This window comes from Gorilla gorilla, chromosome 9 (genome assembly GCF_029281585.2).
Source record: "Gorilla gorilla gorilla isolate KB3781 chromosome 9, NHGRI_mGorGor1-v2.1_pri, whole genome shotgun sequence".
NCBI lineage: Eukaryota > Metazoa > Chordata > Mammalia > Primates > Hominidae > Gorilla > Gorilla gorilla.
Window position 1 is genome coordinate 121,848,243 of NC_073233.2, and position 12,248 is coordinate 121,860,490.

The window sequence follows — 12,248 nt, forward strand, 5'->3', positions numbered from 1 at the left end:
GAGTCTAGGTAATGTTTTTAATATCAGCATTATTTGGTTAGATTTGATTTTCTTCTTCTGAATTTCCTTACTGCTGAATTGGCCTTTGATTTATTGACATTCTAAGATTTGGAGTGGATTTTCTTTTTGCCTTGCAGGATGCAGAGAATCAAATATTAAAGACAAGTGTATGGTACCAAGAGGTAAATAATTATGTTTTCTTCTAAATATATTGCACTCCTGATCTGGATCTGCTGCAAAATATAGTTATTTAAGAAATAGGTATTATCTTTGTATTTATAGTTCCTTAGATCTGCAGCAGACCTAATTTATTATAATTCATTTAAGATGTATGGCCCTGGTTTCTGGTTGGGACTACCATCTTTAGGATTCAGATGGGAAGTCCTTTCTCCTAACAGATAGAACCAAGAGGCTGATAAATTGGATTATTAATCCAAATGCCTCTTTAGTTCTTTAGCGAAGTAGACATTGCCCCATTTTGATAAGTTTTCTTTTTGGCTACTACTAACAGGTCTGGAATGATGAATTTTTATCCTGGAACTCCAGCATGTTTGATGAGATTAGAGAGATCTCCCTACCTCTAAGTGCCATCTGGGCCCCCGATATCATCATCAGTGAGTTGTAAGTGTGCCGGTGTGTATTTCTGTGGGGTTTAGACTGCTTGGTATAGTCGGGCCACTTGCTGCTTACTTTCAGTCAGTGTTGCTCATTTTTGCTTCTCAAGTTGAAGGGGAGCATATTGTTGGGAGTATTCAGGTTAGAAGTGCCATGTGTTGACATTATTTAAGACACAGATCTGGTTACTAATGTTGAGGTTACTCATTATGTCTGTGTTGTTATAGCAGCAAATGAGTTAACTTACGAGGCTGTCACTGAAAAGCTCATCTTTGCCAGGGTGAATCATCTCATGGAAAATGCGATTCTGTTTTTGCAGGGCTAGGCTGGTCCTGGACCTCATGGTCACTACCATCTCCTAATCAGCCTATGTTTTGAAATGACCAACAACCTCTCTGTGACAACAAATTCTCTTGTGTTTCATATAGTGTGGACATTGAAAGATCCCCTGACCTTCCCTATGTTTATGTGAACTCATCTGGGACCATTGAGAACTATAAGCCCATCCAGGTGGTCTCTGCGTGCAGTTTAGAGACATATGCTTTTCCATTTGATGTCCAGAATTGCAGCCTGACCTTCAAGAGCATTCTGCATACAGGTAAACCATGAGAGATACCCATCAATGCTAGGTTGGTGCACATAGGTGAAATGATATTATACTATCCTTCAGGTCTATTTTATATTCTTGCAGATAATTGGCTATTTAAAAATTGGAATCTCTTCTTGCGGTTTTTGGCTCCTGCTGTAATCCAGACCAAGTATGATGCTGTAGCCCCCCACAGTTGTTTTGGAAACACAGTGTTAGGCCTCTACTGCCATGGATAATATTATAGAAATCGCAGGCAAGCTCCATCATTCTACAGAGAGTGTATTCCAAGCCATAAATTCACAGTTGTTGTTTTTTTATGACTAGAAAGATTTTATTCCACATCCCTACCCCCTAATTCAAATAAGGCCAAGGAGACTGTGCCTATGGAGGCAGGAGAATGAGGAAGGATTTGAATTGGGAGCTGGAAAAGTGGGTGGATATTGGCATCTCTTTCTCTCTGGGAAAGTCAATTGTTTGTGTTGTTTGCAGTGGAAGACGTAGACCTGGCCTTTCTGAGGAGCCCAGAAGACATTCAGCATGACAAAAAGGCGTTTTTGAATGACAGTGAGTGGGAACTTCTATCTGTGTCCTCCACATACAGCATCCTGCAGAGCAGCGCTGGAGGATTTGCACAGATTCAGTTTAATGTAGGTTCTTTACTACCTGTCCCTGTTGCCTGCTTCTCCACAGCCTTTGGCCTTCTCTCTTGGGCCAAGGAATTTCTGCTCTATTGCATGTTCTCATTCATTATCACCCAAGAACAGGGACTTCAGCGGGCTCTGAGCATCCACCTGCATTCCAGCATTTCACAGAGCAGAGGTTCAGTGGGAGATGATGGGCCCCTCCAGAAGATAACAGACACCAGAGGCCTGGTATTCAGACACCAGAGACCTGAAGCATGCCCTGCAGCAGGAATCCTCCAATCTTTCCACACATACTCACATTATGGCTTCTAATTGCTACTCAGAAAAAACACAGACAAACCCACACACAACAACAGCAAATTGGGAAGACTTTCTCATCAACATTATTGTCCTATTTTTTTTTATTGAGTAAATTATCAACTAATTCCAGATGCAGATGCATAATACGATAATATTATTAACTTGAATATCTTAAGGGATTAGCCAATAAGACCCACAGAGACCACTGGTAGCTTCTGGATCAGAGGGAAAAATTAACCCCCTCAAAATTATGATGGGAACCCACACTCCTCCGATGCAGCCCTTGGCTGCATTGTTCATAGGGAAATTTGTCCGGCATGAAACTGGGGGATGGTGGGGTACAGGACAGTGAAGCCCGCTGATTTGTACTCCAGAGGCAGCCATTGTCCCATCTTTGGCCCCCTGGGAAACTGTTTTGACACGTGGTCTGCAGCAATTTCACACAACTGGTAAACTACATCATTAGTATTCAGCAGTGCATTCTTCTTTTCTGCAAAAAGTCAGCTAGTGGTGGTGGTAGTGAGGGAATGGTGGTCCTTCATGCCAAGTAATGGATTCAGTTGAAAAATAGAAACCACAGGCAGGTCAGGACTGCACACAAGATGAATTATCCTAAAAATATACCTTTGGAATAAGAAGGAAAATTTAGGCTAGACTAAGGTGCTCTGGTACAATGGATATGCTAAGGGGAGGTGATGAAATAAACTATCATTCACTGAGTGCGGTGGCTCATGCCTGTAATCCCAGAACTTTGGGAGGCCAAGGCGGGCAGATCATTTGAGGTCAGGAGTTCGAGACTAGTCTGGCCAACATGGCAAAACCCCATCTTTACTAAAAATACAAAAACTTGCTGGGTGTAGTGGTGTGCGCATGAGAATCGCTTGAATCCGGGAGGTGGAGGTTGCAGTGAGCCAAGATCATACCACTGCGCTCCAGCCTGGGTGACACAGGGAGACTCTGTCAAAAGAAAAGAAAGGAAGGAAGGAAGGAAGGAAGGAAGGAAGGGGAAAGAAGGAAAGAAAGAAAAAAAGAAAGAAAGAAAAAAGGAAAGAAAGAAAGAAAAAAGAAAGAAAGAAAGAAACTATTATTGAGATTACAGGTATCCCTTAATTGGTTAAAGGTGTAAACAGCTTTCCAGCAAAGCTCTTGTTAAATCTGGGCCTCTTAGACACAGCTGTGGTTTGAACCTGACTAATGTATAATGCTGGCTAGTAGCTAATCGCAACTCATACCCTCCTGATGGTGGGCTTTGGGCTCTTGCCTAGAATCCTGCTTGGTTTTAAGCAAAGCTTGCATTGTGGCCTGTTTGTCCACTTTTCTTGTAAGGAAAAGGGAAGGAAAGCAAGCAAGCTTTTTTTTTTTTTTAAATTTCAATGAGTTTCTTGGCTAGGAGTAAACACCTCATTAATTTTAAAGATATCAGCCCGCAAACATTATTAATGCAGCCCGAATAATGGAGAGCATTAAAGGGAAATGTGAAGGAGTAGCACATGCAAGGTGGAACATAGTCACCTACCAAGCGCTCCTGAGAACACTGCACACACCATTACCTACACTGCACGGAGGAGACAAACACAGGAAAGAGATGGGGCAGGTAAACAAGGGCGTGTGCTTGCATGCACAGGCACACGTGTGCACACACACACACACACACACACTCTCTCTCTCTCCATAGAGCAGCTATTATTTGTAGTTACATGTCACCTTCCTTCACCCTAAATGTTAATTCGTCAACAGCAGCTGAAGGTTTTCTATATACTATCTCCATTTTAATTATGATGAACAGAGACAGAAGATTGTCTAATGGAGGGGAGGCTTCCCTGGATCTCAGAGCCATGGTCCAGTTCCTCTGCTCTCCTCACTGCCATGCTTCCCCCCGGGTACGTTTTGAAGTGGAAGTGGGCTGGAGGCAGGTGCAGTATGATTTCATGCTCTTGGAACTTTTCCTTGGGTCCTTTTGCCCCGGGGGTGGACATGGGTTATCCAGCAGGGCTGGCTTCTGCCCTGGTCCTCAGGAGCAGAGTAGGGAGAGAATCCTGAGTAGAGTCACAGATCATATTTGGTGGGACAGGAGGCCAGACTCAGGAGCAATTCTGCAGCTTTAGAAAGACTAAAAGTGGATTCAGTGATGATCACAGTTTTCTGCCTCCCAACCTCGCTCAGCCTCCATGCATTTCTGCTCTGTGCACAGAGCCTAGGCTCATTCTCTTACTCCATACCAGACATCCCACTCTGAATTTAGCAACCAATGCACCTGGGTTTCCTTCAGCAGCCCTTGGCCAGTGATGTGAAATTCAGAGCCTGATTCTATTATGCCAACACTGGGCCTGCCAGGGTCCTGACAGCAAAGGACCATCTCCTCTTAATCTACTCGCCGGCTGTGTCTCAGTCCAGGCTGCCCAGCGGGAGGTTGGGGACGGGTAGGGAAGTCAGGAGAAGCAATAATCTATTCTAAATTCATCCTTGCCCTTGGCCTGAGGTACACTGCTGCCATTTATACTAAATCAAGTGCTCCAGATGCCCCATGAGTTTCAGCTAATGTGCAATCATAGCTGCCGACTCTGGGACACAAATTGTTTATCAGAGGACACCACGGATACTTTGGAGTCAGGCTACGTTCCACAGGGGGCCCAGAGCACAGGCACTTCTCCCTACAAAGATGTCTGTGTACAGCCTGGGACCCGGCCCAGCAGCCATGGGGGGGGAGGTTTCCTCCAATATATTATTGGAGGTGCTGGTTCCCAGAAACAGCAGGGTGAGAGCATTTGATTTTGCATGGCAGTGGTTTTTTTCTTTTTTTTCTTTAAAGAATGAGGGTAGAAGTGGGAGGAGGTAGGAATACAATTTAGGAATTCGTGTTGGATGGAAAAGGGTGGACAGCTGTGGAAACTAAACCGAGCCCAACCACAGATATCCTCGCACCAAGTAAAGCGTTTATTCGGGCAGGAATTGGGGTGCGCACAGGGTGTCCTAGAAAATGCAAAGGGGGCATTTGGGAAAGAAAGGTGCTTCATTTATCCTCTTTTCCTGTTATAATTTTTTTTCTAGATTAGGTAGAGTAACTTTGTTGAGATACTTATTGAATGCAGCTTATAAACTTGATAGAAAATCAAGATCCCTCTAAGTGCTAGCAGATCATATGAGAGAGAGAGAGAGAGAGAGAGAATTTAGAGCCCTAGATATCCTTTCTGGGTCACTCAAGTGATGTGGGAATCACAGACTGACTTTCTGCTAATCCAGAGCGACCCATAGTCTAGATCCAAGAAACTCTGACTCCGGTGCTTAAATGGCAGCAACTTTCCTGTTCTTTCTGAGTTGGGAATGCTGGGAGGGGCTTTGGAGAGGAGGAAAATGGGTTCTTCTGTATGAAGCGGAGTCTAGGCGTCAAAATTCCAACTGTGTCATAAAGACGGTCATGCAAAACTGAGTACTGGTGGGGTCTACCATCAAGGAGGCAATTACAGGCTAACCTTGGGGCCTATTCCATCTCCAAGGAGCTCTCCACACACACATTCGAAATTAGATTGATCTCTTTCATTAACATCAATAGGCTCCAAATACCTTTGTGTACTTATTATTACCTGGCTTTAATGGATAATGAAATTGTGGCATAATATTGCTAACACCTGAAGGGTGTCTAATGGGGAACATGGACGGAAACTAAAGTGCTTTTTCTTCCCTTTCTGTGGAATTTAAAGGCACCAGCTCCTTTAGTCCATTAGAAATGATGAGCTGTAGGTAGGGGCAGTTTTGCAGAGAGCAGCGTCTCACTGAGCAGGTGACATGCCTCCTACTCAGCAGAAGCAGGAGTCACTGCTTCTGGCATGATCCGCAGAGAGGTCGCCCTCAGAAAGACTGACCTCAAGAGGATAGCCTCCATTCGGGCTAACTCAGCACTTCCGTTATATTGGAACTAAAAGTAGTGCTACTACCAGACTCCAGTAAAATTCAATAAACATCTTTCGAGTTCTTACCATGTGCCAGGCTCCATGGTGAACACTTAGGACATAAAGATGAATAAATGAAGGCTCCTGACATCTATCACAGATCCCCAAAATCTGCCCAGGGAGCCATAATAGCAATAACCACAAAGCTGAGCACTTAGTCTATGCCAAGCACCATTTTAAAGTTTGTACCTATAATCCTCACATCCCTAGGAGATGGGTGATCCAAGTATCTGCATTTTTACAAATAAATGAATTGAGGTGCAGAGAAGTTAAGTAACTTACAGGAGGCTGCAAGGTGACTGGTGGAGCCTGGACTTGAACCCAGGCAACTTGACTCCAGAAACTATGTGCCTAATTCCATATCATGCTGACACACAACTAAAGGCAGTGCAGTATATTCTGGTCCATTCTTTGCCATTTGCCCACTGGGCATTACTTGGCAGGTCGCGTGTATTAGTGTCACAAGGCTGCCGTAACAAAGTAGCCCAAACTGGGTGGCTCAAAACAACAGAAATTCATTTTCTTGCAGTTATGTAGGCTATAAATCTGAAATCAAGACTTGGGCAGGGTTGGTTCCTTCTGGGCATTCTGAGGGAGAATCTGCTCCTTGCCTCTCCTCTGCCCCTGGTTGTTGCCAGGAAGCTGTGGTGTTCCTTGGCTGGTAGATGCATTGCTCCCATCTCTGCCTCCATCTTCACATGGCCTTCGCCTTGTGTGTCTCTTCTCTTCTTATCAGAACTCCAGTCACATTGGATTAAGGGCCCACTCTACTCCAGTATTACCTCATCCTACTCTAGTACATCTTCAATGATCTCATTTCCAAATAAGGTCACATTCTGAGGTTCCAGGAAAGACATGAATTCTTAGGGGCGCTCTTCAACCTAGTAGAGTCTGCAACCCAAAATTCACTTCTGCTCCATGTGCAAATGCATTCAGCCGCATCCCAACATCCCCCAAAGTTTAACCCAGCATCATTCCAGTGTCAACTCTAAGTCCAAAATATCATCTAAATATAAACTCGAAAAGTCCCAAATCTCATTGTTTAAATGATCTAAAGCAGGTAATGACCTTGATTATGGTCCATTCTGGGGCAAATTTCTCTCCTGCAACTGACTCATGAAACACTCAATCACCAGAATCTGCTTCCTGATCCTACAAGATGGGATAAGGGCAGGGAACTGTCTTATTAATAGTACTAACTTCAGTATTTAGGATAGTACCAGACAACCTGTTCATGCTCAATTAATGTTTATTGAACAAAGGAATAAAGGGCTCTGATTATCCAATGAGATAATAAAAACAAAAAATTTCTGAAAACTATATGATGAAATTAGAATTTATTTAGGCTGCACTGGGTTTGCAGGGAAAATTAGTCTAGGCCTGGCACTGTGGCTCATGACTTTGGGAGGCTGAGGCAGGTGGATCACCTGAAGTCGGGAGTTCGAGACCAACCTGGCCAACATGGCAAAACCCTAAAAATGCAAAAATTAGCTGGGCGTGGTGGCAGGTGCCTGTAATCCCAGCTACGCAGGAGGCTGAGGCAGGAGAATCGCTTGAACCTGGGAGGCGGAGGTTGCAGTGAGTCGAGATTGCGTCATTGTACTCCAGTCTGGGCAATAAGAGCGAAATTGTGTCTAAAAAAAAAACTAGTCCATAGGCAACATTGCCCCTAAATAACCACAAGAAAAAGGTGGATTCTTTCTTCTGGAAGAAAACCAAAACCCAAAACTATAGGTACTATTTTGTGTGTCTTAGAAATGCGAACATCCTTCCTAAAGGTAAGAGAATGGATGAGGTGGTTTTGGAAGGCCTATCTAGTTTTACGATTCTATAAGCCAAACAAAGACAAGAGACATCTTTGCTTTATGTTACAGCAGAAGCTAATTGTCCACCCTTGTCCCTATGTCTTTTCCCTCTGCCTTCATTTACTGTTGACATCCAGTGAGGACTATCCTTCTGACAGGGTCAGCTAATAATATGCAGGGCTTAGTGAAAAATGAAAATGTAGGACCCCTTATTCAAACATTTTTAAGAATTTCAAAATAGCACCAGTGGAGCACTAAACCAAGTGCAGGGCCCTTTCAAGAGCAGGCTCTGTGTGACTACATAGGCTCATATCCACAAAGCCTGCCTACCTCCTAACCTCTTAGCTCTTGCCACAGCTCTTCCTCAGATGATTTCTCGGGGAACACGTGGTCTGATAAACCTGTACTTTCTTGGAAATCAGGGACCTTGAGGGGCCACACCATCCATCTCTGGCTCTGTCCCAGACATAGATCTGCTGTTGTGTCAGCCTCTGGGTGGAGAGGTGTCATCTCAGCTTGCTTTCTTTACATAGGGACGTGCTGTAGAGAGCACAGCTGCTCATCTCAGTTGTACCCAAGATGTTTGGCAAGGCAAAAGTAAACTGCTTTTTGAAAAAGGAGGAAATCAAGGCATGGAGGAGTTGACTCCATCATCCAGGAGGACTTAAACTAGCCCATGCAGACACTTGGAATCAAAGGGCTCTGGAACTCGGTCCCCTTGGTTTTTTTTTTTTTTTTTTTTCAAGACAGAGTCTCACTCTGTTGCCCAGGCTGGTGTGCAATGGCGGGATCTCGGCTCACTGCAACCTCTGCCTCTTGAGTTCAAGCGATTCTCCTGCCTCAGCCTCCCGAGTAGCTGGGACTACAGGCACGTGCCACCACACCTGGCTGATTTTTGTATTTTTAGCCGAGATGGGGTTTGACTACATTGGTCAGGTTGGTCTCGAACTCCTGACCTCAAGTGATCCACCCGCGTTGGCCTCCCAAAGTGCTAGGATTACAGGCCTGAGCCACCACACCTGGCCTGTCCCCTTGATTTTGTCTGGGCTCTTTCTGCTTAACCAACATGCCTTCTTGTACTTTGTTTATGTTTTTCTTCCCCTTTGTATAGTATCTGCCAAGTCTCTAGGGAGTGTTCCCATTTCTACCCTCCAGAGTCAGCAGGGGTGGTCACCCCGTCACCCCGACCCCACAAGGCTAGATCACCAATAGCCCAGAATGGGCCACAACATAATACCCCCATGGACTCTGGCCACTTGATTCCCTTTTTCCTGCCCTCACCTAACCACAGCCATCTCAGTCACTGCATGATGACAGGAGCTAGAGGGGTGCAGGCTGATGACAGTTAATTTTGTTGTTGCTTTCCTTGTTGACTGCACTTTGGTAGAAATGTGTTTTAACCAGATTATTGCAAAGCAGTGAGTGTCGCTCTGGTTTAGGTATTTGCAGCCAATTATGGTTTAATGTGAATGACAACAGGCAGACAACAATCTGCCAAACAACTCTGGCTTGCCAAGCTCCACAGAGTCGGGATGTGCTCCCAGACCCAATGGCTGGAGAGCCCCCACTCTTATCAGCAAGGTGATGTTTCATCTCCCCCAGCCAAGCTCTTCTCCCGGCCCCTCCTGCTCCATCACTGGCCTTTGCACTTCATCTCTGCCCTGGCTCATTTCTTTGTGACACTCTTCTCCAGTGGGAGATGGGGATGAAGGAGAAGAACCCTGCACTCAACTCAGAGGTCTGGGCAGGTCAAGAGTTGTAGCTATCTTGTCCTGGGAAAAAGCACTGGGCTTGGAATCGGAAGATATGGGGGCACATCCCAGCTCTGTCCCTTACTCAACTTACTCACTTAAGGGAGCTCAGCTTTCCTTTTGAAAATCTATAAAGTAGAGGCTATTACCTACCAAGTTTGCAGTGAGGATTAAATAAATCACACCATATGTGTGAAAGTGTCCGGCACACTATCTGACACATATTGAGCAGTTCATTGTTTGGTGAATCAGAGAAATGGGAGATTTCAAATGTTATCTTTGTCCAAATCCAACAGCAAAGGGTCCAGAATACTCATTTGTTTAATAAACATTTATTGAATACCCACTATAAGATAGGTCTTATTTTTGGCCCCTTGGGGGATTATCATTACCCCAGAGATGGGATGAGATGACAGTCCAGGCCGTAGTGGGGAAGCAGGCCTGCCATTCACCTGTTTCTCTTTAAGAAGGATGAAAATGGAGTATGTGCTTATTAAAGACACGTGCCATCATCATTTCAAAGAAGTGAGGTATAAAAAAATGGCAACAATAGTAGTAATTTTATGAGACCCAAATTCAAGCTACAAGAGCAGCTCTGTGTGGCCAGCACAGTGCAGGCCAGCAGGACAGCTTCAGGCGGTCTCCACTGAGACGCACTCCTCCACGCCCTGCAGCTGTGCTCCTGGAGACTGAGCTGTGGCTTGCAAAGATGGGACCACTGGTCATGCTTGACCAGTAGGGAGAGGGAGCAGGCAGGGGAAGCAGTGGCAGGAGATGGGAGGAGGGAGGAGGGCCGAGAGGGGGTACTTAGCTCTCCATTTCTGCCCCAGTGGAGTCAACACCAGGCAGGCTAAGAGAAAACCACAGGTCCTGTCTGGCAGCCTCTGCACAGCTTTCTCTTCAGGTCTGGTCACCACTCCAGCCCTTGGCTCCTTCAGGCCTAAGGGTGGTAACAGATCACCCAGTCCCCGAAAAGCCCAGGGGTCTGCCCGCCATCTTGTGGTTTCCCTAAAGCCTGCTCACACCTTGCAAATAGTCTCATTTTTGAGCCCTCTTCAAACTTCCAAATTTAATTGTGCAAGTTCTCCTGCCCAGAATGATAGACACACAGGTGCTAAGGAGCTCAGAATCCAAGGAAGGAGATAGATTAGACCAAAAAGTAATACAATAGGCCAGGCACGGTGGCTCACACCTGTAATCCCAGCACTTTGGGAGGCCGAGGCAGGGGGATCACCTGAGGTCAGGAGTTCGAGACCAGCCTGGCCAACATGGTGAAACCCCATCTCCAGCGGAGCTTGCAGTGAGCCGAGGTCGCACCACTGCACTCCAGCCTAGGTGACAGAGCGAGACTCCGTCTCAAAAAAAAGAAACCCCGTCTCTACTAAAAATACAAAAAATAAGCCGGGCATGGTGGCACATGCCTGTAGTCCCAGCTACCTGAGAGGGTGAGGCAGGAGAATTGCTTGAGCCTGGGAAGTGGAGGTTGAGCTGAGATCGCGCCATTGCACTCTAGCCTGGGCAACAAGAGCGAAACTCCGTCACACACACACACACAAAAGTAATACAATATATTGCATAATAAGTGGTTTCAGAAGGAAGATTTTAGTTTCAAAACAGTTTCTCACTTACCAGCTGTGTGAGTTTAAACAAGGAATTCAACCTCTTTGAAACTCAGTTTCCTGGTTTGTAAAATGAAGTTAATGATACCTGTTTGTAAAATGAAGTTGATACCCAGCCCTTAAAGTTGTGAAGACTGAGTAAGTTAAGTTTATGAGCCACTGAGTCTGGTGCCTGGCACACAGCAAGTGGTAAGTAAATGCTAGCTGCTGCTTCTTATTATCACTATTAATAATATTAATATTAGCTCTGTGTAAAACTTAAAGGATTTTTTTCTCTTTTCTAAACCAAAAAGTAACCTGAAACATATTTCTAAGATAAATTAGACAGATTTTTCACATTATGCAAAAACGTTGGGACTTCGGGGAGCGTTCCTGGCTATGAATTTGGCCAAATCTGAGTCTGTTGGCCTAGATCCTCTTTTCATCAGACTGCTTGTTCCTGGCCAGGTGGTGATGCGCAGGCACCCCCTGGTCTATGTCGTGAGTCTGCTGATTCCTAGCATCTTTCTCATGCTGGTGGACCTGGGGAGCTTCTACCTGCCACCCAACTGCCGAGCCAGGGTTGTGTTCAAGACCAGTGTGCTGGTGGGCTACACCGTCTTCAGGGTCAACATGTCCAACCAGGTGCCACGGAGTGTAGGGAGCACCCCTCTGATTGGTAAGCAGCCTCGGGGTCACTGGACACTCATCTTACATGACCCCTGTGAAAGATCTGATGCTGGCCAGGCATGGTGGCTCACGCCCGTAATATCAGCACTTTGGGAGGCCAAGGTGGGAGGATCACTTCAGCTCAGGAGTTCAAGACCAGCCTAGGCAACATAGTGAGACTTTACTAAAAATTTTAAAAATCAACAGGGCATTTAGTGCATACTCACTACAACCTCTGCCTCCTAGGCTCAAGCGATTCTCCTGCCTCAGCCTCCTGAGTAGCTGGGATTATAGGCGCACACCACTACACCTGGCTAATTTTTTGTATTT

General features: G+C 45.4%; 1 protein-coding gene across 2 annotated transcripts in view; it reads left to right on the forward strand.

Annotated features, from left to right (window-relative positions):
- Window positions 1-12,248, forward strand: part of HTR3B (5-hydroxytryptamine receptor 3B) — a 44,778-nt gene that overhangs the window by 26,125 nt on the left and 6,405 nt on the right. For both annotated transcript variants that reach the window (XM_004052157.5, XM_063693522.1), the window contains 5 exons: window positions 138-182; window positions 512-621; window positions 1,044-1,213; window positions 1,694-1,851; window positions 11,718-11,928. In XM_004052157.5, coding sequence (XP_004052205.4) covers window positions 138-182; window positions 512-621; window positions 1,044-1,213; window positions 1,694-1,851; window positions 11,718-11,928 — 694 coding nt within the window. The remainder of the gene's footprint in view (window positions 1-137; window positions 183-511; window positions 622-1,043; window positions 1,214-1,693; window positions 1,852-11,717; window positions 11,929-12,248) is intronic.